Source organism: Anabas testudineus, chromosome 15, assembly GCF_900324465.2.
Source record: "Anabas testudineus chromosome 15, fAnaTes1.2, whole genome shotgun sequence".
Classification (NCBI taxonomy): Eukaryota; Metazoa; Chordata; class Actinopteri; order Anabantiformes; family Anabantidae; genus Anabas; species Anabas testudineus.
Window position 1 is genome coordinate 21,579,836 of NC_046624.1, and position 27,821 is coordinate 21,607,656.

Consider the following 27,821-nt stretch of genomic DNA (forward strand, 5'->3'; position numbering starts at 1 on the left):
GAAGCTCTGAAGAAGAGCAACGTAGCAACACGTCGGACGGTGCCTGGTCCGATTTCAGCATTAAACAGTTAATTTGCTGTCAAATTGTCTGAATTTATAACAGTTCTCCGACTGTTTGTGGAGTTACACGACTGTAAGAAACATCTCTCGAGTTACCCGATGTGTTTCACTAAACTCGGACTGTTTTCTTGGTTAGCAGTTAGCTCGGTAGCTAACTCGGTGTAGCCAGTTGGCTCCCAGCCCTCGCGGTAACTCAGCCGATTCTGGCCGGGTTTGAGTCTCTGTAGCCCGGGGAGAGAATGGGGCGAGGAGGAGGTCCGACGCGGGGCCGAAAACCTATGGGACCGCTCGGTGAAGACGGACCTCCATTTGACATGGGTCCACCGGGCTGGGGTCCACCTCCACCTGGAGGCTGGGGCCCTCCACCTCCTGGCGGATGGCCTTTACCGTCCGAGGAATGGGGCCCTCCGCCCCCGGGAGGATGGGGCCCCCCTCCGCCTGGTGGTTGGGGACCGAGAGGACCTCCGCCTCCCGACTGGGGACCGAGAGGACCTCCGCCGCCGGAATGGGGGCCTCATCCTGACGACTGGCGGCCTCCTCCAGAAGACTGGGGTCGGCACCCCGACGACTGGAGACCCCCTCACCCTAATTGGAGACCCCCTCACCCCGACGACTGGAGACCCCCTTACCCCGACGACTGGAGACCCCCACATCCTGAGGACTGGGGACCTGACAAGCCTTATCCCCATCCGGGTTGGGGACATCCGGGCTTGGGTCCTGAAGGTCCAGCAAATCCGTGGGTGCCCGAGCCTGGTCCTCCCGGACCTGTATTACCTGGAGCCCCGCCAGGCATGCCCCCACCCGTGGGGATTCCTCCTCCGGACTCTGCAGCCTTTGGACCTCCTATCCCTCCTCCAGGCGTCGTCCCACAGTTCGGGTTCCCTACCTTTCCCCCTCCCGGCTGGACCGGAGAGGTGAGCTGGACCTTTGTGTTCGTCTTTCGCCGAAGCTTTAAATTGGGGATTTTTCTAGTGGGGTGTTGAGTCCAGTTCTGAGCTGATTCAGAACTGGACTTTTGTTGGGTTCCTGGAATAACGCAAAGTTCTGCGCCTGTGTGTTTTCAGCCTGTAGAGGAACCGATGCCGAATCCGCCCCCGGATCAGCCCGAGTGGGTGAGTACCTGAAACAAAGGTTTGATATGTTACCTGACAAACGATGAGTTGTTAATAATTAATTATTTACTTATTTCCATGGTAACCTGTTCACTGAATCACCTCAGTATCATGTATAATGTCACAGAATAATCAGAACCCATAACTTTGTGTTGCTCGTCCAACACTGCTGGGGAGTGGAACCTGTTGGATTTCAGTCTCTAGTGGAGCTGTGGTGGTTTTCACATCCTTCAGCCCCCGTAAACAATGACAGCCTTAATCAGGAGCTCCTGTGATCCAGTCTCTTCAAGTTTAACGTGTTTTTGTAAATCTGAAAACGGAGACTTTACTGACCAAGCCGAGCTTTTGCAGCCGTGAAGTTTAACAAGACGCTCTTGCAGTTCTTGCTGTCGTCTCCGAGCTTTAAATGTGTCCGTCTAGGTATCGCAGCCGGTGGCTTCTTGTGGTTCGGGTCTGTAGAATCAGAAGGATCAGATCTGGGTTTAAAACGGGTGCACATCTCATTTTATCCTGTCGTTATTTTCCAGATCAAAGCGTTGATTTCTGCTCCGCCCACTGAGTCGTCTCCAGCTGAGACTAAAAACTTGTCAGAGGAGCCGACTGCCACCAAAACACCTGCTGCTGAGCCCATCGCTGCACCAAAACCAAAACCTGAGCCCAACAGGATCTCCAAAGCTCTGGGCCTGCTGGGAAAACGCTCGTTTGATAAGTGAGTGTTTGGAGATGGAGAGCTGGAGGAGACTGATGCATCACGTCGTCCGTCATATTTCTGTCAGCAGGAGGCCGTTGTCTTCTTCTGTGGTGTTTCTTGTTGACAACAGATTGTTTGTTTGTGTCTTCAGGCCTCCTCCGGGCAGGTCGACCGGGATCATCTCGTTCATCGGGGTAAGACGCTGTCTCAGCTTCTCTGACTTTCCTGAGACCTTCCTGAACATTTAGTGATGTTCTGTGTGTGGTTCACAGCCGACGTTTGGCTACATCGAGAGAGAAGATCTGGAGAAGTTTACTTTCAGCTTCGATGCCTTCTTCGGGAACCCCAAAGCCATGACGCCTGGGGTCAGAGTTCACTTCACAGCCTGCAAGGAGAAGGTAGGGTGCCATTTTTATTATTGTCACTCTGCAAAAACACAAGAAGATGAAAAGATGAGGATTGATAAGAAACATGTTCATCTTTTAGGACGTATCCTTTTTGTCCAATAAACAAGTTCATTTCTGACATCAACAACCATCGTTTGGTTCAGTTTGTTATTATGTCCCGTCCTCCTGTCCCTTACTCTGAGCTTTTAACTGAATTTTCAGACTTTCTATCTGATTTAGTTCTTAGTGCAGATAAAAGATTAAATTCACTTCTAGGCTCCACTGACTTTATTCAAACTGTAAATAAACTCTCACAGTTTTAATCACCCGTGTTTAAAAAAAAAAAAAGCCTTCGTAAAGCTAGAACCAGTTGCAAGAAAAACTATGTGAACCCTTTGGGATTACGTGGAGTTTTGCATGAATTGGTCATAAAATGTGCTCCGATCTTCTTCTAACTCACAACAATACAAAAACACAGTCTGCTGAAAATAATAGTACACAAACATTATATGTTTTCATGTTTTTATTGAACATAACATGTAAACATTCACAATGCAGGGTGGAAAAAGTATGTGAACCTTTGGACTTAATAACTAGTTGACCCTTCTTTGGCAGAAATAACCTCGACCAAACGTTTCCTGTAGTTGCAGATCAGACAACGATCTGGAGTAATTTTGGACCACTCCTCTTCACAAAACAGTTTCAGTGTATTAATATTCTTGGGATGTCTGGTGTGAATGGCTCTCTTAAGTTCATGCCACAGCACTTCAATCGGATTGAGTTCAGGACTCTGACTGGGCCACTACTGAAGGTGTATTTTGTTCTCTTGAAGCCATTCTTCTGTTGAATTACTTGTATGCTTTGGGTCATCAGAATCAGAATCAGAATCAGAAACATTTTCATTCATTCATTGTCCTGTTGCATCACCCATCCTCTGTGGAGCTTCAGTTGGTGACAGGTAGTCTTACGTTTTCCTGCAAAATGTCTTGATAAACTCTGGATTTCATTTTTCCATCAATGACAACAATCCGTCCAGGCCCTGAGGCAGCAAAGCAGCCCCAAACCATGATGTTCCCTCCTCCATGTTTTACAGTGGGGATGAGGTTTTGATGTTGGTGTGCTGTGCCTTTTTTTCTCCACACATAGTGTTGTGTGTTTTTTCCAAACAACTCAGTTTTGTCCACAGAATATTTTGCCAGTAGTGCTGTGGAACATCCAGGTGCTCTTTTGCAAACTTCAAACATGCTGCAATATTTTTTTTGGACAGCAATGGCTTCCTTTGGGTGTCCTCCCATGTACTCCATTCTTGTTTGATGTTTTCCTTATTGTAGATGTGTCAACAAAAATGTTAGCATGTGCCAGAGATTTCTGTCGGTCTTTAGCTGACACTCTAGGATGCTTCTTTACCTCATTCAGCATTCTGTGCTGTGCTCTTGCAGTCATCTTTACAGGACGACCACGCCTAGGGAGAGTAGCAACAGTGCTGCAACAGTAAACCCAAGACTGGTGTGTGTGTTTTTATAGGGCAGGACAGTTTTCAGCAACACATCCAATATCATCACACTGATTGGACTCAAGGTTGGCTCACTCCTGGCTCCAATTAGCTCTTGGAGAAGTCATTAGGCTAGGGGTTCACATACTTTTTCCACCCTGCACTGTGAATGTTTACATGTTATGTTCAATAAAAACATGAAAACATATAATGTTTGTGTACTATTATTTTCAGCAGACTGTGTTTTTGTATTGTTGTGAGTTAGATGAAGATCGGAGCACATTTTATGACCAATTCATGCAGACCTCCACGTAATCCCAAAGGGTTCACATACTTTTTCTTGCAACTGTATATTATACATCATTAAGAGGAAAATAAGAACAACCCGGTTCTGTTGGAGGTGTCTCCTGGTGCTGCTCAGTGGGGTTGTTGGGTTTTCTATATCATTTTGTACGGTCTTAACTGACTGTATGTGTCTCGAGATGGTCTTGTTGTGGTCTGGTGCAACATAAACAGGGCAGAGACCCTTTAGTTTAGTGCTTCATGTTGTATGTTAATTTGAAATGTGTTTGCAGATATTTCACTGTCTGTCTTTTTGCTACACGTCCATCTAGTTTGTACTGTAGACACTCGGCTGTAATGTTGGAAATCATAATGATTCGAGAGAATATTTTCACCCGTTTCAGTGCGTTTTAAAATCTTCTTCTCCTGTTTGTATAAAACGTTTTTCCTGTTGGATTAGATTGGTTCATTTTCTCCATAAAAGCCGCCTTTGTGTTTCCGTTAGAGTTTCATGTTGCCATTGTTTATCTTTCTACATAGAACAGTCCGATCGCGACAGATGTGAAAGTGGCTCCAGGTGGAACCGAGAACGTGGACACAGATATCTATGAAGCTGTGGTCAGTCAGCCCATCACCGAGCCTCAGGTCAGTTTATGCTTTATCTGCTGTAGCATCTCTTCCATTTTCTTTCTTCCATTAATTCAGTTGGTTCCGTTGCAGCCCGGCGAGCGTCAGTATCCGGGTCAGGTCCACGTTACCATCGGGCCGCTGAGGACCAACCTGACATTTGAGAGGAAGGACAGCACGGTGACACTGCTGAGGAATGACCAGGTGCTCATCAACCTGCTGACCGACATTGTCAGCGAAAAGAGGAGAGCCACCAACATCAGACCCAAAATCCCTGCAACCTTTAGCCACACCAAGGAGACCAGAGAGAAGGTCAGGGCTGCTGTCTGATCACTGCCCCCCTGCTGATGTCAAATACTAACACACAACCTCACCAACCAGGGTCTATTTAGAATGTCATTTTGAATATCATTTGTAGTGGAACATTTTCGTTCCTACTTTTATGACTAGAAGTTAGAGCAGTTTGACAAGTCAAGACTCTAACTCTGCTGCCTCACCAAACATATGTAGCAGCGCTCCTGACTGGTTAGCAGCTTAACGAGACGTCTTTTTAACTTAAAGACGCAGAGTTCATAAAAAAATACAGTGTTTGACAGAACGATATAAGGAAGAAAACCAGCAAATACACTCTCCACAGAAAAGATGCTCATTAGAACTGTATTTATTAAGATGCAGCTTCAGGACAGTCACAAGCTTTGGCCAAAATAAATCAAGCTAATTAATTTTTAATGATACAGATGTAACAGAATGTGTGTGAGGATGGGGTAGCTGATAGAAACAAAATCCCCAAAAATCTTACACTCCATATTTGTTCTGGATGTGTGCAGGGTGTCGTCATCAGCCTAATTGACAACGAAGGCATCATCAAGTCTGACGAACATGGCGAGCTTCCCTTCGACATCAAAGAGAACTTCAGCGACGTTGAGTTCACCACCGAGGACATCAACGAGGAGGTTGAATTTACTGTAGTCACGGTGAGGTTTTTATCATCTTCAAAAGCATTTTACTGGTTTCTTAGGATTAGCTAAGAAATATTTTCATCCATTTCTCAACCAGATACAAGAAATGTAAAGTTACCTGTTTTGTTTAAAATGCCACTAGATTTTTATCCAGTTTAGTTTATTCAGTAACTCCCAAAAGCCAAAGTCGATCAAAAAGACTCTGTCTAAAAGGTGCAGCATTATTTTGTACAGATGATACAGAAACAAGTGAGCATCTGTTTGGCATCTGTTAGCTTTATTCTGTAATTCCACCACCAGTCTGAGTGTCATGAAATTGTTCAACACCAAACTGTTTGGTTACAATTTTCCCTAATTCTACTGAACTCTAGCAAGATGCTTGTTCAGCATTTCTTTATTTTGTTCTTGGTCAGCTGAGGATGGGGAAGCGGGCCATCAGGATCTGCCGGGTTAAGGAGCCGCTTCTCCTGACGCTGTGCACCGCCACTGCAGCTGCCGCTGCTGAGGAGGCCGGGGTTGAGACAGCCACCAACGGCGTCGGCGGGGAAAACTCCTCATCCAAGCTGTTCAGAGGGAAGTCCAAGGTGGAGATACCACCCAACATGATGCTGGACTCAGAGCTTTATGAGGGTATTGTGAGCCAGCCCATCATCGAACCCACTGTGAGTAATGGGTTAACTTGCTTATTGTTGTAATATCGTTAGAGCTGAATATCAGAGATCAATGTCTTTATGATAGAAGCTAAATTTAGAGCTTTGGTATCATAAAAGATCACAAAATGGACAACAACAATCTAGGGGTGTCTCCCTCGCCGTGTCTAGTATGAGCAGTTCATCAAACATGGTTAAATAAGCACAACGTACACCTGCAGATGAAGAAGTAAAAGGCTGCAAATAAAGCTGCATCAGGTCCACAGTTTTCTTCACTGTTGCCCTGTTGCACTGTCAATATGATTAAATTGTATTTATTTTAACACTAGTTGAACTGTGGAGGACGTTCAGCAAACATCTTTCTTACTTATACTCTGATTTGTAGTTGGTTAAAGACTTAAACTAACATTATTTATTCACCAATTCATTTTTATTTTTTACTAGTTGATTAATTGTTTGCTAACTTATGCATTATTAATAATCATAACATCTGTCAGAAAAGCTACTGCATTTACCTCTTATTTTAAAGCTGCACATTCACCTTTTGATGCTATTCATTACAAAAGTGGCCTAATTTTTTCTGTTCTGCTGGGTGGGGTCATATTTAAGGTGCAGCCTTTTTGGTTCTGACCATTTCAGAAACGCAGGTGATCAACACTCTGTACTGTCCTTGAACAATAAGAGGCTGTCAACACTAATGCTCACATGGTTCTAATCATAAACGCTCTCGTAGGTTTATCACAGCAGTGTTTTGTTTTCTAGGCCTGTATGCTCATAGACAAGGTAATTAATGCTCTAGCATCAGCTCTAGGGACTTCTAGTGAGATATGAGATAAATACGCAACAACGGCTCCAACCATCAAAACCATCACTGTGATAAACACTGACGCTGTGCTGCTGTGATAACGTTTGGTCAAAGCACAAAGCGCCGTGTTAAAATGTGTTTAAAGAAGTTCTAACAGTACTTTTTATAGGTCTATAACTTTTTAGGATGAAGAATAATTTTCATTTTCATCATGCCGTAATGCCATAAGGAGCAGACTGTGATGCTTCGACACATTTTCATGCAAATCAACGACTTTACTTCATCAGTGTAATCGATGACATCAGTGTCTTTTCAGCCCTAGCTGGGTTATTATTATTATTATTATTTAGGAAAAGTTGAAGTGTCTGGTGTGAACTGGTGTGATTTAAATCTGTTTTGAATCCATTTATTATCTGACTGTGACGAGTTAAACAGGTTAAAAAGACTTGGTCTCTGATCTCCTGTCCCGGTTCTTTCTCCCTTGCCGTCTCCAGCCCACCTTACCAGGTTACCCGGGTCAGATCCACGCCAACATCGGCCCAGTCAGGACCAACGTGACGTTCGACCACCGGGACTGCGGCGTGACACTGCTGAAGAACGATCACGTGTTGATCAACCTGCTGATCGACAGGACTACAAGGAAGAGGAGAGCGGCCAACATCAAACCCAAAATCCCCTTCACCTTCAGCTACACCAAGGAGATCAGAGAGATGGTAATTCACTGACGGCCTCTCATTAAACCAGCTTCAGCTCTGCATAAACGCACCATTTCTGTGAATTTGCATGTTTTTGATCTGTCTGCTGTTTGTCAGTGATTGGATCTAGTAAATCGGACAAGTCAGCAGAATTTTTAATGATCAGTTACAGTTTCTTTGCTCTTATTTCTTTATTATTAAAATTATTAATTACTTTTTGCTGTTGTCGCTTTGAGAACATTTTTTTTTTTTACAGTTTAGTTTTGGTTTTTCCCTTTCTTCATTTGTGGATGTTTGTCTGTTAGTGCAGTACCAGAATGTCATGTTTCAATAGAGGTAGTTTCTTATGAGGTTTGTCTGTGCAGATGTGAGTTGCAGCAGCAACTGCTGTCTCCTCCCATCTTTGTGATTCAGGATGTGCTGCTTTTACTAGTGACCATCGTAGGTCACTTAAAGACTTTACTTTAACTCTTAATCATCCTCTGGTTTGAGCTCCTCAGGTGTGACTGTCTTTCAGGGCATCATCACCTTTCTGGGTTCTAAAGAAGGCATTGTGAACTCGGAGCAGCAGGGGGAGCTTCCCTTTGACACCTGTGAGAACTTTAGTGACACAGAGTTCAACTCTGAAGACATCCATAAAGAGGTGGAGTTCACATCCACCGTGGTGAGTCTGACAAAGACCTGCTGACAGAACAACAAGGAACAGAAAATTAAGTGAGTTTCTTACCCTCATGTTGCTTCTCCGTCTCTGCAGGTGAAAGGGCAGAAGAGAGCGATCAGGCTAAGGAGGACGAGACGGGTTGAGGACAAAATCCTGGAGGAGCAGAAAAAACGTGAGGAGGAGGAGAAGAAGAAGAAGCGGGAAGAGGAGGAGAGGAAGCGGGAAGAGGAGGAGAGGAAACAAAAGGAGGAGGAAGAGAGGAAGAGGAAAGAAGAGGAGGAGAAAGAGGCTGAGAGAAAGAAGAAGGAGGAAGTGGCGGCAGCATTGGCAGCTGCAAAGGACAAGGTGGGAAATGAACGACGTACAGCAAATCGTGTTGAAGGTTAAAATAACCAAGTCCTGACTCAAAACCAGTTTTCAAATTTGTCCTTGTTAAATGTTTTATTTTTAGTTTGTCGTAACAAAACTACTATGATTCAAGTTAAATCAACCCTCAGCTGGACAGCAGCGGGCATCAGCCGCTTCACTTTGTGCTGTTTTCGTGTCTTCTGCAGTGGACCCCGCTTGGCTTCACATTAAGAGACCCTAACTCGCTGGATGACTTCAGTAAGGAGAGATTCGAAGGCACCGTCCTTAGAGCCATTTCCAAACATCCACGTAAAGAGATCAAGAAGGAGCTAGAGGAGGCGCAACGAGGAGGTACTGCTCGGGATGGACAGGTGCTTTTTAGACAGGTAAAAAAAAATAAAATAAATAAAGCTAATAAAACATCCTGGAAATTAAGTGCAAGTGTATGTAATAAACATTTGATATCTATATATTTGCAGGTTAAAATTAAAGTGGAAAAAACAGAGGAAGATGAGAAGCAAGTGGCAGAAGCTAAATATAACAAGGACGGAGAACAGGAGGAAAATTTGGACATGAAGAAGGAGAAGCAGCATGAGGAGGAGGTAAAGAAGAATGAGTGTCCTGCAGCTGCATCTGCAGAGATGGGTCGACTTGTGATGACCATCGATGGTCAACAGAAACAACTTTCCTTTGGTCCCAAAGATCTTCTCACCACAGCCACTATGCTGGACGGAGACAAGGTGAGAGGAGGGTTTCAGCTCACTGTAAGATTAAATATGAAACTAATTACAAAATGGATAATCCCTTAAAAAGATCTGTCCCACATGGGGAAGTCTGGTTACTGCATTGTAGCTTCAATTTGAAAACTATTATATTCTATTCACATTAACCTGTAACAACAACTTCTTACTTTCTTTAAAGCCAAAAACTGAAAGGCCCCTTGCTGTGGCTCCAAACTGTGGTCAGGATCATCCTGTGTTTTTATAATGTCAACATCACTTTTAGCTCAACTGAACAGCCTCTTTATGGAGTCATAACAAATGTATGTTGCTATTGTCAGAAAATCTCATTTATATTGTGTCTACTGACCATGATCTCTGTGAATCTAGAACCCGATATACCTTCCTCATCTGTACCATAGTTGTTTTTGGAGTAAATTAGAACAATTATCCAGTTTAACAGTTTTAACTGAACTTTATAACCTTAACGAATAAGGACTTTTTCGTTAATACTTATCCTGAATTCGTCTTCGAAGGTTCGGTTCAACATCGCCACCCACCGGGAGACGAAAGAGGAACGAGCGACGTTTGTGGAAATTATGCCTGACTCCTTCGAAGAGTCTACAGAACAGCGGCGACACGTAAGACTAATTCCAAAATTTTAGAACTTGGAGCTCCTCACTGATTTTGGTTTATATTTTCTGTGTCACAGTAGTAAATTTAATTAGTAGTTATTTAGTAGTAAAAAAAAGTACATTTTGACTGAAGAAAACAAACCAGAACCAAACCCTGGGATATGTTTAATATGATGTTCTTCTAACCAGGGCATCGTGATTGAGTTCTCAGAGGACTCCGGGCTCATCAAGTGCTCTCAGAACCCCCAGCTCTACTTCCCCATGTCAGAGGTTATTGAGAAGAAGAAGCTGGAGCTAAACGAGAAGGTTGAGTTCAGCGTAGTCCCAGTGAGTCCTCTGAGTTCTTATTCTCTCCGTCAGTTGTTTTGTCCTTTTCGGCAGCGGGCAACAAGAAGTGAATAGGCCAACTCATTATAACCCTTAAGAAATTGTTAATCACTGCGTCATAAGCTTGTGGTCACAGGCGAGGAAGATTTACAGTTTAGCTGGTAATTTGAAATTTTTTTTTCCATCCCGTTTTTTAGTTGTACTTGTGTCATGGAAGTTATCCGAGCTTAAGGTTGGATTATATTCCTTTACATATGGTTAAATTTAATGTTTAACATTTTGTACAAATGTCAATATGTATTTTTTCTTGTTAATCATAGGCTAACATATCAAAGATCAATAATCATTGTTAATACTGTTATTTTTCTTCTAACTGCTCTAGTGCAGGATGTAGGACATGATGTTCTCTACAATCTTATTATTATTTCTTTAAGCATGAAACAGCAGATGGGGGGAACCAGGCCATCAGAATTAAACGTTACACTGAGAGTGTTTTCCTCCCTGTTCGGAAACTAGGAGGTGTCGGGGCAAATAAAGGAAAGGTACGGACAACTGTAAATATACCATTTTAGTGTTAAAAGAAACAAAGAGATAAATGTTGTGTTACTGTTGCTAATTCAGTTTACAGTCCCCCAGGTTTTCATACATAGAACACAGTACAGAAGTCACACATAGCATAAATTATTCTTAGAAGTAATTTTCTTGGACTGTTTTACTATTTTAAGAGTTTTCACTTTCACAATTCAATAGACAATACGATTTATTACAGAAAGATTTGAGGGTCTAAGTTAAAGCTGTGCTTTTCTTTTATAGTGTTAAGATTATTTTGCCAGTTCTGTGTGCATTTAACAAATAATATTTTTGTCACAAGATGTTGGTAGAACCAATTATTCTTAATTATCTCTTTTGTAGATGACCATCAAGCTGGCAAAGCCTTCAGAAGACACAGAGTGAGTTAGGAATTAATGTCCTAATGGGTTTTTCTAGAAAGTTCCCACATCATCTAAACATTCGCCTATTTATGTATATAAATCATCTATACATGGTGTATAGAAATGCAAATTTTTGTGACATATTTTACATCATAGGAAGAAAAGGCCAGAGACAGACAAGCTGAGAGCAGTGGTGAAAAATCTTAGAGCGCAGGACAGCAAGACCAGTATCAGCAGAAGGGATTATGGTGCTCCTCGGCATAGTTATGGACGCAGCAGGAGCAGAAGTAAGAGCAGAAGTAGGAGCAGGAGTCGAAGCAGGAGCAGAAGTCCCCCCAGAGACCAGTTTGGGCGTATTATCAAAAAAAGACGAAGCATCAGCATTGAGAGAGAACGCAAAAGCAGCAGGTACAAGCAACGCCGAAGCCAAGAGCGGTCGTACAGATGCACCAGAAGCCGTACTAAGAGCCGCAGTAGGAGTCAGAGTCGAAGCCGAAGTAAGAGCCCTAGCAGGAGCCACAGCAGGAGCAGGGAAAGGAGCAAGGAGAGGACCAGCAAGAAGAGGAGCAGAATCAGCAGAGACCGAGAAGAAAGTCTCAAGAGAAGAAGGGACTTCAGCCCTCCTCCTAGACGAGGAGGAATAATGGATGATGAGCTTGCAAGGAAGAAACGAGAACTTGAGGAGCTGAACGAGATGATTGCTTACAAAAAGTCACTGGTGGACATAGATCCCAGAGGACTGGACCCTGGACAGAGGACCTGCATAGACTATGATCATGGCAGAATTGCAGTCCCACTAACGGAGTATAAACCAGTGCGATCCATCCTAAAAAAACGACCTGAGGGACCCGAGTACCATCACCGTCCTCCTCTGCCGTATGATGATCCTTATTATGACCGCCCATACAGTGCATACCAAGATCGGCATTATGGTGATCGCTACGGTGATCCATATGCCAGTCGTCCCTACCCAGATTACATTGACCGTCCTTATGGGGAGCGCCCATATGAAAGTCATCTCTGTGGTGAACCTCCCTATGGTGGCCCATCTTCTGCCTGCCGTTACACTGATCGCTATGATGTTTACGATGAATCCTATGACGATCGCTACTATGACCCAGCATATGGGAACCGACCTTATAATGATCTATATCGACCTGTAAAACGTAGTCAGTCTCCTGAACCTCTTGGTCCTTCACCTTCTTCACAGTCAGGCCAAATTCCTGCCTCCACCCAACCTCCCTTGACACGTTCTTCCCAACTCCCTTTTAGACCCCCTTCTCCCACAGAATCACCTCCTAGAAGCCCTTCTCCCAAACTGAAGAACACAACACCACGTCAGTCACCTACAGCTGAGAAACCACCTCTGGACCGTTTTCTTGACATGCTTAATAAGAAGGTGGATGCTGAAAAAAAATCAGAACCAGTTAATGATGACCTTCTGCCTCATGAACGGGCTCTTCAAGATGGTAGGGGCTTCTCTCGGATTGTGGGATTGGCTCAAGAGCAACCCAGCAGCAGTCGAGCTTTAGAAGGGGAAAAGAAACAACTAAGCCCTAAAAGGTTCTCAGTGGAGAGATCAAGCGATGAGCCAAAGAGCACAACAGAACCCTATGACAAGATCCAGAGTCTACTCCGTACAATTGGCCTGAAGCTGAGTACAGGAGATGTGTCCAAACTGACGAGTCGAGCCCAGGAGAATATCTATAGTGCAAAATCCGTCTCTACAGAAAGAGAGAGTTTGTCATCCCCGCCAGAAGAACTGCAAACAAGCAGAACCGGTTCAGTAGAATCAGACCACAGCCATTCCCCTTCCCCGGCCAGGTCCTCCAGTTTGGAGCCACTCAGTAGACATAAAGCTATTTCACATTATGATGGATTCCTAGATCAGCAGGAGCTAGAGGCACTAAAGAAGGCACAACAGCTACAGAGTCTTACTAAGACATTGGCAAGTACCCCCTCCACTACTCCTCCCCCAAAACCTCCTCCTGGTCCTCCACCTGCTCACTACCAACACCCTCCTCCTCCTCCAGTCAACTGGCCGCTTGGAGTCACCACCCAGATTCCCTCAGCACAGAGCTCCACAATTCCCAACACGGGCACTCCGGCACCTGGTCAACCCACCCAAAGATGTGGTCCCCCAGGACCTCCGCCTGGACCTCCTCCACGACATCCTGGACAGTCTCCTCCTGGACCTCCTCCTGGACCCCCACCCCAGCGCCTTCTTGGGCAGACCCCTTTCACTCCACCCTCCAGTTCTTCAGTATTACCTTTTATTGGCCAGTCTCCTACAACTCCAACACCTAACTCCAGCTCTTTGCAGCCTTTAACTACCACTGCAATGACCCCAACACCACAATCTTCAACACTAGTAACATCAAGTCCTGCAAGTGTTGACCAAATGGCAATCTCCACAACGGTGGCCAGATGCCTCAAGGTCATAGAGACGGTGAAATCTCTGGCTGTGCAGCCGTCAGCAAAACCAGTCAAATCAGTCCAGTTCAGCCTACCCACAGAATCTCCCTCGGCCTCCAGTCCTCAGACCTCAGTAGCGACAGATGAGGACATAAAGATGAAGCAGAAGGAGAAGGTATGTTTAGCACTGAGTTCTAATATACTTGGATATTTTGCTTTTGCAAAGTATAAGTAACCAAGTACTGTAAGATGTACTAAAGAATTTAGCCAGCTAAAAGGGAGGGCTAAACACAGGTTTACTGTTTTTTGACACGCTTTTCAAGAGCTGTTGTCTACTGCTGGAGTACAGTTCCTGCAACATAATGTCAAATTATACTTGTCCTTGAAGCATTTAGAAGAAAGCCTTTAATCGTCATATGTCACATTTACATGTTACAATGAAATTTGTCCTCTGCATTTAACCCATCCCCTGGGGGAGCAGTGGGCAGCTACATACAGCGCCCGGGGAGCTAGCGTGGAGTGTCTCGCTCAAGGACACACCTGGTACAACCTTCTGAATTCAAAGCAGATGATCTACCCACTGAGCCACCAGGCCGTAGATAAAGTAGATTCTTTAGAAAGGATCACCAAGTGCAATGTTTCGACTGAGTTTTCAACACTGTGTGTCTACGTTGCAGCTGGATTTGTATAACCAGAGAATTTTGGAGAAGAGGGAGCAGCAGTTTCAAGAGATGCTAGCCCGCAAGAAACAAGGAGAGAAGAACAAAGATGGAACAATGATCTTCACAGGTATCATATTTTGTTAAATTAATATACATATTAATATACATTAAACTTAACTCTCATTCTTGGAATTACAGGGATTTGTGAGTTTAACGTTGAGTTTAGTTTATGTTTTCGGTGTTGGCTGTGTGTGTGTGTGTATATAGATATATATATATATATATATATATATAGATATATATAGATATATATATATATATATATATATATAAAATTAAGTTAACATTTACAGCTGCATGCCTTTTAGTATTACTGTCGGGGCTAAATGCAAGTGTTTTTTTTGTTTTTTGTTTTTTTTCTTTTTACCTAGAGAGGTACAATCTAGGCTTTGAGAAGCTCAGAGATGCTTGATAAGCCTCTCAAAAGACAGATGCAGAAATGTTAAGAAAATAACTTGTTAACAACAACATATAGAAGTTTTGATTAGCAAAGCCTAATTAGCCCTGTTGTGTCATTGTTAACTTTTTTTATCTTTGTCATTGTACGTGTGTTCTCAGCATAATTTCCCACAAGGTAGGAACTAATTTAAATTCAGCAGCTGTGCTTTTCAAGTAGCCCCAACGTGTGCATCAATAAAGTGTCCATGTTATGTTTTATTTAGAGTTTATATTATATTCTGGTGTTCCATTAAAACAAGATTATATGATTTAGGAAATACGTGTTATAATCCCTCTTTATGCAATAGCTCCTGTGTTCTTGAGACTGACAAGGCTCGTTTAAGCTCTTGTGCTGTTAAGGCCCCTTTCCCACTCCCTTCTCATTGGCCATCTTGTCAGAATCAGAATCAGAAACATTTTATTGCCAGGCGCGATAAAGGGCATTTTACAGCACTAGGAATTTGTCCTGATGTTAGGTGCAGACATAGAATAGAATAGCAGGAAAAACAAACAAACGTAAATACACATATTATCAGTCGGTTGGGAGGGGGGGATTTGTGCAGAGGTTATCTGGGGGGAATTGGGGAACTGTTCAGCAGGCTGACAGCAGCAGGGAGAAAACTGTTCTTGTGGCGTGAGGTCCTGGTCCTGATGGACCGGAGTCTCTTGCCAGAGGGGAGAGGTTGAAATAGTGCATGGCCAGGGTGAGAGGGATCAGCTGCAATCCTGGATGCATGTCTGTGGGTCCTGGAGACGTACAGGTCCCGGAGTGATGGAAGGCTGCAGCCAATGACCTTCTCGGCAGAGCGTATGATTCTCTGCAGCCTGGCCTTGTCCCTGGCAGTGGCTGCAGCAAACCAGACTGTGATGAAGGAGGTGAGGATGGATTCGATGATGGCACTGTAGAAGTTGGTCAGCATCTGCTTTGGGAGGTTGTACTTCTTCAGCTGCCGCAAGAAGTATAGCCTCTGCTGAGCCTTCTTGGTGAGGGAGCTGATGTTCTGCTCCCACTTGAGCTCCTGGGTGATCGTGGTGCCCAGGAAACGGAAGGACTCGACAGAGGTGACTGGGGTGTTACAGAGGATGACAGGCTGGAGGGGGGCTGGGTCTCTTCTGAAATCCACTATCATCTCCACTGTCTGGAGAGCGTTGAGCTCCAGGTTGTTCAAGCTGCACCATGACACCAGACAGTCAATCTCGCTTCTGTAGGCTGACTCATCTCCATCAGAGATGAGGCCAATGAGGGTGGTGTCGTCTGCGAACTTTAGGAGTTTGACAGACTGGTGTCCAGATGTGCAGTTGTTTGTGTATAGGGAGAATAACAGAGGAGAGAGGACGCAGCCTTGGGGGGATCCAGTGCTGATGGTCCGGGAGTCTGAGACATGCTTCCCCAGCCTCACGAATTGCCGTCTGTCTGTCAGGAAGTCTGTAATCCACCTGCACAGTGAGTCTGGCACGTTCAGCTGAGAGAGCTTGTCTTGGAGCAGAGATGGAACAATAGTGTTGAAGGCAGAGCTGAAGTCCACAAACAGTATCCTGGCATAGGATCCTGGGGAGTCCAGGTGCTGGAGGAGGAAGTGGAGAGCCATGTTTACAGCATCGTCTACAGATCTATTGGCCCTGTAGGCGAACTGCAAGGGGTCCAGCAGGGGGGCTGTAATGTCCTTGTGGTGGGACAAGACAAGACGCTCAAAAGACTTCATGACCACAGAAGTCAGGGCAACGGGTCTGTAGTCGTTGAGTCCTGTGGTTTTTGCCTTTTTAGCAATAGGGGTTATGGCTGAGGTTTTAAAACAGACTGGCACATGGCAGGTCTCCAGTGAGGTGTTGAAGATGCCAGTGAACACAGGCGACAGTTGGTCGGCACAGTGCTTTAGGGCGGAGGGTGAGACAGAGTCTGGGCCCGCGGCTTTGCGGGGGTTCAGTCGTTTAAATACCTTGTTAACATCTCTCTCTTTGATATAGAGAGGTGAGGGCGGAGGAGGTGACATTGAGGTGTGAAACTGTGAGGTGGAGGGGCTGCTGCTGCTCAGTGGCTGGTGGGGGGTCACAGGTCCGTCCCATTGTCTGTCAAAACGGCAATAGAACTCATTCAGGCTGTTGGCCAGACGCAGGTCGTTTCAGAGTGGTGGGCTCTGGGCTTGTAGTTGGTGAAGGCCTTAAGCCCTTTCCAGACAGAGGCAGAGTCGTTGGCTGAGAGTTGTTGTTGCATTCTCTCACCGTACGCTGATTTAGCTTTTTTCACCTCCTTGCTAAATCTGTATTTGGCCTCTCTGTAGCTTTCTCTGTCCCCACTCCTGAATGCAGCCTCTTTGTTTGACCTCAGCTGTCTGAGTGTGGATGTGAACCAGGGTTTGTCATTGTTGTAACTCAACCTGGTCCTTGATGGAATGATGCTGTCCTCACAGAAGTTGACGTATGACGTCACAGCATCCGTGTATTCGTCCAGACTGTTAGTGGCAGACCTGAAAACGTCCCAGTCGGTACAGTCCAAACACTGTCGTAGTTCCTCCACAGCCTCACTGGTCCACTTCTTTGTTGTCCTCACAGCAGGTTTGCAGAGTTTTAATTTCTGCCTGTATGCTGGAATCAAGTGGACTGTGATGTGGTCTGACTGCCCCAGTGCGGTCAGACCACCGCACTGGGCAGATGACGATGAAGGCCTCTAGGTCAGGGGAACAGTGCTGAGACAGTACGGTGATGTCGTTGAACCAGCCGCTGTTGATGTAAAAGCAGATTCCACCTCCCTTCGTTTTACCTGAAAGCTCCGTGTGCCTGTCCGCTCTGTGAAGTTGAAATCCGCTCAGCTGGAGCACAGAGTCCGGTATGAGGTCACACAGCCAAGTCTCCGTAAAGCACAGAACACAGGACGTGGAAAAGTCCCTATTTCTGTTCAGCAGCAGTGTCATTTTTGGTGCAAAGTGAGCGCACGTTGGAGAGGAATATTCCGGGAAGCGCAGTGCGTAATCCGCGCCGGCGGAGACGCACCAGCACACCTGAGCGCTTACCTCTCTTGCGGCGCCTCACTTTGTTACGGGCCTCCTTTAACAGAATCAAAAGTAAATCCAAAGTAGAAACCAGAAAAGTTGGAAATAAATTCACAGGGGTAGTAGCTCTGATGTTCATGAGCTCTTCCCTGGAGTAGGAGCCACCAGCGCTGTGGCAGGAGACAAGATTAAGAGACAAAAGCACAAAAAGAAGAGCGCACCAAAACACCGTGGCAGCCATTCGTGGCGCCATCATGAGCTAAAACTGTGGATATCTTCCTGTTGGCCAGACTAGAATCAGTTGGAAAAGCAACAACCTAGCTTAAAATCCTGCTGCATACTGGGGCAACTTGTGAAAACAGACAAAAAATCAGCCTTAACAATATCTATTGTTGTTTTATGGTTGCCTCTTTGAGGTAAGTAAACTAAGTTCTGTTTTCTTCCACAGACCAAAAAAAACCAGTCTTAAAGATAAGTCATCCTCTGTATGAACACTGATGTTAGCCATGAAACCAGTGGTGCCAGCTAACCTGAGAGGGTGGGTGGGATGGGGTACTTAGTGGATGTAGGAGCCCAAAATTAGAGATTCCACAACACTTGATGTCAACTGATGCATGACCATCTGACAGTGTAATATGGGCACCCAACTTCAGATAAGTATATATGTAACATTAAAACATAAGAGGCACAATAATCGGTTTCAGAGATGCGGTCTGAGACTCTACACAGATACAGCCACAAAGCTGTCTTTATAGTTCTCTAGATGTATTTGGTCCATTGCATTGGCACCAGGTTGATTTGGTTGTTCCTCCACACAGCTAAACCTAGTGGTTTATTCCAGCAACCAAAAAGAAGCCAGCCGTAATCCAATCTCCACAAAGTAACATATTTTTCCTCTTCCAACTGTGACTCCGCTGTTATCTATATTTTAAATCAACCCAGTCAAGAGAGTGCTACATAGTCAGATAGGGATTATATTGGTTACATTAGTTATGTACGTTACGTTAGTTTTAATACTGATATCGACATTATACTTTTTAATATTTGGTTAATAAAAAGTATAGGGCAAGCAAAAAAAATAAACACATTCTGCACAGTTTTAATGATTTAGTGATGGTTCCCAGCCTTAGTAGTTACCTAGACATGTAGTTAGTGGTACTTGGGAGTAGCGAAGTAGTGTTGCTAGGTGTATTTGGACCATTTCAAGATTAAATACACTTACACTCAGTCGTCATTCAATAGGTACACCTTCCAATTTCTACAGGCATTTTTTGTTTAGCTTTTACTTTTACTAAATGTTGCATCTCTGTTCTTGAACAAAATCGGATATATAGTGTGAGTAATATGACTGTCAAAACTGCAACATTTTGAATATTTCTTTGGATGCCATCAAACATTCATTGCTTTTCAATGGGTACTTATGAAGTCTGATATTCTTCATGCCATTTGAAACAAAGAAGCAGTTTATATGAAAAATTACAGAAAAAAGGACATTTATTACAGTGGATACTCTCAATCTGAGTAGAGGGCAGCAGATACTCCCAAAAACTGCATTCTGCAAAAAAAAAATAAAAAATCAGCACACTAACAGACTCTAAGAAGTTGTACTTGAACAGTGACCACTGAGTGTAAACATTGTACAGCTAGCTTAAAACGGAACAGCTAAGTTCAGATTTGATTTGGTGTTTAATGACATAATGATTAAAAATACAGTTATCAAACCTGCTACATGTCCATGTTTACATAATCCCAGGAACATCACTGAAAGAGGAAGACCAAGATAAAGGACAAACCCCACTAATGGCTCAATCTGTACTACTGTTTGTAGTACGACAGGGTAGCACTATGTATGTATCTAGTACCTTGGTACTACTACTTATTTCTATGTAAAGTTGGCTAGCAGCTCCATCATGTCAACTAGTCATGTAGCCAACATCATCTGCTACAAAAAAGTTTCTAGTCTCTGCACTTAACTGAGTGCTTGAGACTTTATGTTGATTTGATTTTTCCTGCATCAGGTGGTCAAAGACTTAGAAGGCCTTTAAGTTTTAGATGGCTTTTACAGACATGGCTTAAATAGTCTAGGGCAGTCTACTTTGAACGGGCTAGAGGTGAACATTTTCGTTTTTGTCACCTGTACTACAGTAAATCTAACTAAATCTCAAGACTAATAAAACCATAAGGTGTATTCAAAGATAGTTTTTTTTGTTTGTTTTTTTTTTTCCAGAAACTAGTTGCACTGTAAGAGTGGTTTTGCTATAGGGCCGTCATTTCTAAAAACTGCATGGCCATGTCAGATCATTTTAGTTTTCTATGAGTTTCACACGACTCCTGGAACTTGAATTCCAGTGAAATGACATGAATGTTAGCTTTTAAGGTAAAAACAAGTTGCTTCAAAAATACATTTCTAAATAATGTAAAACAGAAGTGTAAGCCATGTTCATGAAAGCTGTATGAGTATTTTACTTTCTACATTGAGATTTTACTTGTCTTGGCACTTGTCTCAAATTTACATAGGTTGTTTTCTGCTAGTACGTGAAATTCTTCTTCTTTTTGTATGTGCGTCTTTGTTTTAATATTTACAGAATTTACACAGCATTTTTGATTTTGAGCTGGGTAAGTGATGTTTGCTCAATGTTGTGAGATCTGGATATCCAGAAATCTGATATTTTAACAGAATATCAAGATCATTTAGAAGATCGAGAAGCCTCCCTGAGTGCTTCTGAGGTTGTAATTGTGACTTTACAAAAATAATTTTTCCTAATTAATTCAAAGTGTATGTGGTATTGTACACATTCAAAATATGGAAGATTTATTTATTTCCCCTATGTCAGGTCTGCCTCTGACTTTACCTCTTTGATGCTTCACATGACATGGGTTTTGGAAGCAGTAATGAAATATACTCCAAGATCCTGTTTATAGTTCCAAGCAAATTTTACATTTTCTCTAATTTCCCGTCAACAAGGACATAAACTGCCTTACCAAAAAAAGCAAAGTTCAACTCAATTAAATTAAATTTTATATTGCACCAGAAGTAATCTCAAGACACTTTACAGTGTTTAAGGTTTAAGACCTAATATAGTATAAAGTATAACATTTTACTGTGTACAGAAACCCCACTGAGCAGCACTAGGAGACAGTGTAGAGGAAAAATAGGTGACAGCTTTCACTGGATAATTATTGCACTCATTATTAAGTTTCAGATGGCACCATAATGAGGTCAGATGACTACCTGAATGTACTGAAGGAACATGTACAGGCATATTCCAAGATGACAATCCCAGGATTCATTCAACTCAAATTGTGAAAGAGTGGTTCTGATCCCATCATCGGTACAAAAGAAACTAATGCAGCTTTGGACAAAAGTGGTAAATGTGGTGAAATTGCAAAAGCATATCAAAACGATGCCCTGTTGATTGCTCCTGTAATCTAAGCAAAATGCAAGCCAAACAATATGTTTTTGTGGTGTTATTTTTATTTGGTTGAATTGATAGAGTAGATAGGTTGGTTGATTGATTTTATTAGCAGTAAATTATTCTGTTTTTCCAAATCAAACCATACCATTCATACGTATTCAAAAATAATTTACAAGAGCTGAACTAGCTTGTTTCTAGAATTTGTTAAATTGTTAGCTCTAGAAGCTAACATAGAGAGCTTTTATTATAGGGAAAGGAACTTCCAGTTACAACGACAAGTCATTAATAATGTAAATGTTCTTCTAAATGTCTTATTATTTTTGCTTTAATCTTTGAATACGATTTCAGTGAATTCTAGTTTGGTTTGGTTTGGTTTTGTTGCTTGTGTTTTTTTCTTTCTTTTAGTAAGCCTACTAAGAAAACAATATGTATTTTAGGCTTGTTAGTGGAGTAACTGAGTTAGGACATCCGGCATTTTGAAGGTCTGTGTCATTTCCTTAAACTCGCTGAGAGCTTTTAAGATTACTTGGGAGTCAGTTGGAGAAGGTCATTAGAAAGTTAAAACATGACTTACAGGTTGTCTCATCAGTACGGTAAGTGATTAACCCTATACCTAACACTAAATAATAAGACAGTTTTAAAAGTCAGAGAGATTATTCCTCTTTACGGAATAATTGTTGCCACATTTTAGTTGACCAAATTAGTATACAAGTATATACGTTTTTTTTAGCTTATTAGATTTAACACTTGTGAATCAGACTGAGTTCTGGCAGTGAACTGAAGTGCAGAATAGATATAATAGATGTAAAAATGTCAAGTAGAGTCAATGTAATTGGGTCTCAGATTAGATACACATGAATTGAAGATTAACAAAATGTTAGTAAAACTTTTTTCCTTAGTAGCCACAATTTTAACAAATTAATGACTGAAATACTGCGTGATGTGATTATGCAGTTAGGCTTTGTCTCTGCTGTTCTTTCTTTGAATTGACACAGTGTGTCTGTGTCTGATCTTTTAATTTTGCCGCTCATCACCCAATTGACTGTAGACCATGTAAATCCACTGAGATGTTTGTCACACATCGTGCCTCATCTTTGCCTTAAAGTATGCTGCTCAGGTAACTTCCATTCACATGCCACAGTCCTGTGACTATTCACAGGATAGACAACCAGACTACTAGTTAAGATCAGTTGAGTATAGACTAAAGTAAGGAGGGTGAGGTCCAATATGGAGTCGGGGGAAATGCAATGGAAATCTGTCAAAAAAGGGATGCAAGATTATTTCAAAAAATTTAGTGTAATTTAATTTGTTAAAACCCATTAGTTCTTCATTCTTTTAGAATTTTAGTAAATAATTCAGTTAACTATAGCATAGGAATGTAGAACACAATATTAGACTTCTTATAGTCCTGTTTGTATTTAATGCGTTATAAAGTGTCTTGCATGTTTCCACTTAACCTTTATTTTAAATCTAGTTCCATTTTCTTTCTCCCAATGAAATATTGGAACTTCAGACGTTGACAAGCCTATTTAAAAAAAGACAGATTAGAAAAGCTTTAGAAAGATTTTAAAAAATTGAATTTTTGAAGCAAAACAAAGCTGTAAATTCGACTTATGTAAGTTAAACATGATGATTGACATATTTAAAATATTTTGCTCGTCTTTTTTGCATGTTATGTTTTCTATATAAAGCTGTTATCCAGCCAGAATTGATTAATTGATTATGTATGCACATTGTTAGCTAGGAAGACAAAGCACAGCTAGCTCACCATTGCTTTTTAAATCTGTACTGTGATCTTAAGTGTTGTATTATGAATATGATTTTAAGGTAAAATAATTAAGGGTGTTTAAAATTGAAAAACTAATTGTAAATTTCAGAGGGATAATATTTATTGTGTTGATGTTCAAGGTAGGTAATCACTTTGATCTCTTAATTACACTTATCAGGCTAAGAAGTGTTAAAAAATGTACGTAGTTGTCTTAAATTCCATGTTACTGAAAGCATTCAATTTAATGGAATTTGGTGCATAGAGGTTATTAATTATTTACAAAAATTCACAAACTTTAGTTTTTTCTTTTCATGCTATTAGTAAGTCTTAGGAATATCACTACATCCAAAAGAAACTGTAGAACTTAATGAGTATTTGTGATTTATTTTACTTGACACTTACATGATGATGGATACAGTTTGCTAGAAAGCTAAACTAATAAGGTGTTATTGAGTTTGAGGAGTCTATGATAACTCTTAACACATCACAAAGTTTGCAATATGCAAGCAAAACAATTGAGCCAATGATTCTAAACAGAAATATTAGTAAATATTTTGCACAGTAATAATCGGTATCGGTAGTAGTTCTTTGTATAAATCTGTGGCTTGTTGCATAAAGAGCAACTGGCTGGTCAGTCAGACTTAGTTTATTTTAATAAAAACAACAAAAATACTGTCCAGAAACCAAAATAGCAAGATCTTTATGGAATGTGAGAGATGATTTTAGATTGTATAGTGCAGAAGGTTCTCGAGGCTTTTCGTCTTACAAATGTCATCTTTTAAACTCTTTAGGCAAGCCAGTCAGCAGTGAGCCAAAGAACATTTGGATTTGTGGACATTCACTGGTGTACTGGGCTGAGTCACGAGCCAAGTCTCCAGAGGTAGGTATGCAGCTTGGCATGGACCCCAGCAAGGTGGCCATCTGGTGGAAGGGCATCCAGGGCATGACATGGTCCCAGCTTCTGCCCCAGCTCCACCAGCTGAAGGTCACCTGGCCCAATCCAGATGTTCTAATCATACACCTGGGTGGCAACGATTTGAGCACGGACAGCCCCACCGACCTACTAGCCTCCGTCAAGAAGGACCTGACCTCCATGAGGAGTATTTTCCCACACTGTGTCCTTGTGTGGTCCAATATCCTCCCACGGAGGGTGTGGCGCCATTCGGCCGATAGCCATGAAGTCGATCTGGTACGAACCACTGTTAATCGCAGAATCCAGAACATCATCTCTGAGCTGGGGGGCACCTCGCTGACCCACGACAACATCCGGTGCGGCTCAAATACAGGTCTCTATCGGGCCGATGGTGTCCATCTCTCACCGAAAGGCATCGACATTTTTAATCTGAACCTTCAAGATTTTCTGGAGAAGTGGGAGGCGGAGGTGAACATGACCGAGAAAAGTTAGGAGGTGTATGTTATTTCTGTTGTTTTCTTTTATTTCTAGCAATAGCTAGACAGTAGTCAGAATTTAAATTGTTGAAAGAACTTCACTAATAAAATTTGGTGAATAAAATATCTAGCTGTGTATGTAGTTTAAGCTTACTAAGTAGGAACTTCACGCTTTATTAATTGAATTATCTATGGAAAAACAATTGCCAGACTTTAAACATTAAATTTAATAACAACTGATCTTCTTTACTATCTCAGCTCTTTTATCTTCCAATCAGCAATATGTTATAACCTGTGGTTATGGGTATTTTGAAGAAAAAGTTACTGGTACAATACAAAATTTTTGTTTAATATGGATTAGTTCATGTTATAACGCATTTGTGGAAGGTTTTTATAATATTGCACAGTGACTATTGCAGCTAAATGTGATTGAAATAAAGTGTGAGAAATGACATGAGGCTTCTGTATGTTTTCTCTGGTTTTAGTAGGTTTCGTTTAGGTTTCGTTTAGGTTTCGTTTAGCCATTGGTCATGATAGATTGTAGGCAGTTTACTGTTGTAAAAGTGTTTTTTTTTTTTTTACTCTCTTAAGTCAAGACATAGAAGTCATCATATGAGATTCCACATATTTGCCATTTTCAAATTCTCTTATCAGAATTCTGTTGAATGTTGTTAACTATTAAACTGATACCTACGTTTTTCTAAACTGGATGACGTCTTCTGCACCAGTTGTGATATTTAAATCAGTTATTGATTTTTGCTAATTCAAAACAAGTTCATTTAGATTTTTTTACTGAGGTTTCCGAGCTTTTTTGTACCTGTTGGAGACGAACAGGTGAGTCTTTGTTTTGTCTGCAGGTTCCGGTCCACATGGAACTCAGGATGGCCAAAACCTCAGCAGATGAACTGAACACTGTTGAAACATCAGACATTTCTTCTGGTCCAACACTTCAGCCTCCACATTCATTTATATTAATCAGAAAATTTATGTTAGTCCTTTTGTTAAAGCTTTTCAACCACTCTACCACCACTGTAGGAAACTGCTTTTATCAGAACAGTTTGCAAAAACACGTAGTAATACTCAGAGCTTTAGACAATTTCCCATTGAACTGAAGAGTGTGTTCTTGGATCATCTAATAAACATAAGACCCCCGCTGAACACTGCTAATGTACCCACCCACACTTTCATGCAAGTCTTGTTATTTAGGCTATATTGTAAAATTTATGCTTATGTTTTTTGAGGGTAAGAGAGCATGACTGACAGTGAACATGCAGTTGCCAGGATCTAATATTTGTATTGCAGTATTTAACATAACCAGTAATCATATTTTGCTGGGGGTTTCTGTGGACAAAATGAATCATTGGCTCAATTGTTTTGCTTGCATATTGCAAACTTTGTGATGTGTTAAGAGTTATCATAGACTCCTCAAACTCAATAACACCTTATTAGTTTAGCTTTCTAGCAAACTGTATCCATCATCATGTAAGTGTCAAGTAAAATAAATCACAAATACTCATGAAAATGATCTGCTGGGCCCAGACCTTCCAGACCCTCCATCTTTCTGTGCAACAGATGCATTTCAACATATGCAAATATATTTTCTGTTTTCCTGTTGTCCCATCCTCTTGATAATCTCACAAGAACTAGGCTGAGCACTAGTTTACAGGTTTTATGGATTATTGCATAAATAGCGCTTTATAAAAAAAAAACTGCAATATATATATATGTATATATATATATATATATATGTATGTATATAGTATGTATGTATGTATATGTATGTATATGTATGTATGTATATATATGTATGTATATGTATAGTGAGTAGCTGTATATGTTCTATCTGTCATGTCTTATTATGTATGTATATATATATATATATGTATGTATGTATATATGTATGTATGTATGTATATATGTATGTGTATGTATATATGTGTATGTATGTATGTATGTATATATGTGTATGTATGTATGTATATATATGTATGTATATGTGTATATATATGTATGTATATATATGTATATATATGTGTATGTATATATATGTATGTATGTATATATATATACATACATATATATATATATATATATATATATATATATATATATATATATATATTATATATAGATATATATCTATAATTATACATATATATATACATATATATACATCTAGTATGTATGTATATATATATCTATATTATATATATATATATCTATTCTCTATATATGTGTATATATATGTGTGTGTATGTATATATACATATATATATACATGTATGTATATATATATATATATATATATATATATATATATTATTACATTTTTTTTTTTTTTTTTCCACAACACTGTCAAAGTAGTGGCCCCCTTTGCTGCTGCTCTTTCCGCCCTCCCCCCTGCCGTTTTGTTGTTCCTGCCCGCCCCCAGCCCCCCCCTCTTTTCGCTCTCCCGTTACCTCCGTACATATGTGAGATGATGTAAGCCACATTAAGACACCTGTGCCTTGAAGTCTTCACAAATTATTCCTGTTGATGTGTGTATATGTCGCAGTGTGGACGTGTAACAGTTAACATGCTGCTAAATGAAGAATGTTATAAACATCATTTCTCTTTAAAGAAGGAAACACCAGTGTGAAGTAATATAGTTCCATCTGTCCTGCTATTAACACTACTCAATGCTGACTGAAGACTGTTTTTTCACTTAAATCCAGTTTGTTCAAATCTAATATCGGTGTATCTGGTCACTCTGTGTTTAATGACAAATGTTTGTGAAACTCTGACTTTTTGCACAATAAGTTTGCTGACAATAGTTGTGAAATGTTCATTTAAAGCAATGAACAGGAAAATTGTGCAAAAACTCGACTATTTGTACACGTTTTGTTTACCATGTATTTTTTCCTCCAAGAGGAACTTTAAAGAAATGCAGTGTCAAACACTGGGTCCATATTTTCTGTTGTTTCACTTAAAATATATACTTGTACTAATGTTTTACTTAATAATATATATTAAAGTGTCAGTGTGGATTCTGTCATCTGTCTCTAATGCTTGAAGCCTTGTTTAGAGAAACTGCGGTAGCAGGAAAATCAGTTTTAATGTTTACAGGGACACTTGATCTTTTTTGTGTCCTCGTAAACCTATCTTTTTGTGCACTGAAGTATGTGGACAAAAATTCTACTGTGCACTGTGAGAGAAGAGGGATTGTACATGAGTATCTGACTGTTAAATAAGAAAATGCAGCAGGTGACGTTCACTAGTCAGGTGTTGAATATGCAGGATGTTCACCTGGACTGAGGCCCGTTCAA

At 41.3% G+C, this 27,821-nt stretch overlaps 1 protein-coding gene across 3 annotated transcripts; it reads left to right on the plus strand.

Moving 5' to 3' along the window:
• On the plus strand, window positions 1-26,225 carry si:dkeyp-121d4.3. 3 transcript variants are annotated; one of them, XM_026354276.1, is made up of 21 exons: window positions 1-974; window positions 1,125-1,172; window positions 1,700-1,881; window positions 2,015-2,057; window positions 2,136-2,261; window positions 4,564-4,668; window positions 4,744-4,962; window positions 5,478-5,624; window positions 6,023-6,271; window positions 7,559-7,777; window positions 8,277-8,423; window positions 8,514-8,765; window positions 8,975-9,154; window positions 9,248-9,508; window positions 10,024-10,128; window positions 10,312-10,449; window positions 10,884-10,991; window positions 11,362-11,399; window positions 11,538-13,971; window positions 14,474-14,585; window positions 23,919-26,225. In XM_026354276.1, exons 1-21 carry the CDS (start codon window positions 300-302, stop codon window positions 24,530-24,532), a joined length of 6,402 nt encoding a protein of 2,133 aa, XP_026210061.1. In that variant the 5' UTR covers window positions 1-299; the 3' UTR covers window positions 24,533-26,225. The 3 variants fall into 3 exon arrangements, with proteins under 3 accessions (XP_026210061.1, XP_026210063.1, XP_026210062.1); XM_026354278.1 differs by having other exon boundaries at window positions 25,374-26,225; XM_026354277.1 differs by lacking the exon at window positions 23,919-26,225 and adding an exon at window positions 21,141-23,788.
• Window positions 26,226-27,821: the final 1,596 nt, after the last annotated feature.

Bases quoted from the DNA above. Each gene is read 5' to 3' on its own strand.
- si:dkeyp-121d4.3 (XM_026354276.1), top strand. From the start codon at position 300: ATGGGGCGAGGAGGAGGTCCGACGCGGGGCCGAAAACCTATGGGACCG. The intron at 4,963-5,477 runs GTCAGGGCTGCT...GGATGTGTGCAG, and splicing joins CCAAGGAGACCAGAGAGAAG to GGTGTCGTCATCAGCCTAAT. The intron at 6,272-7,558 runs GTGAGTAATGGG...TGCCGTCTCCAG, and splicing joins AGCCCATCATCGAACCCACT to CCCACCTTACCAGGTTACCC.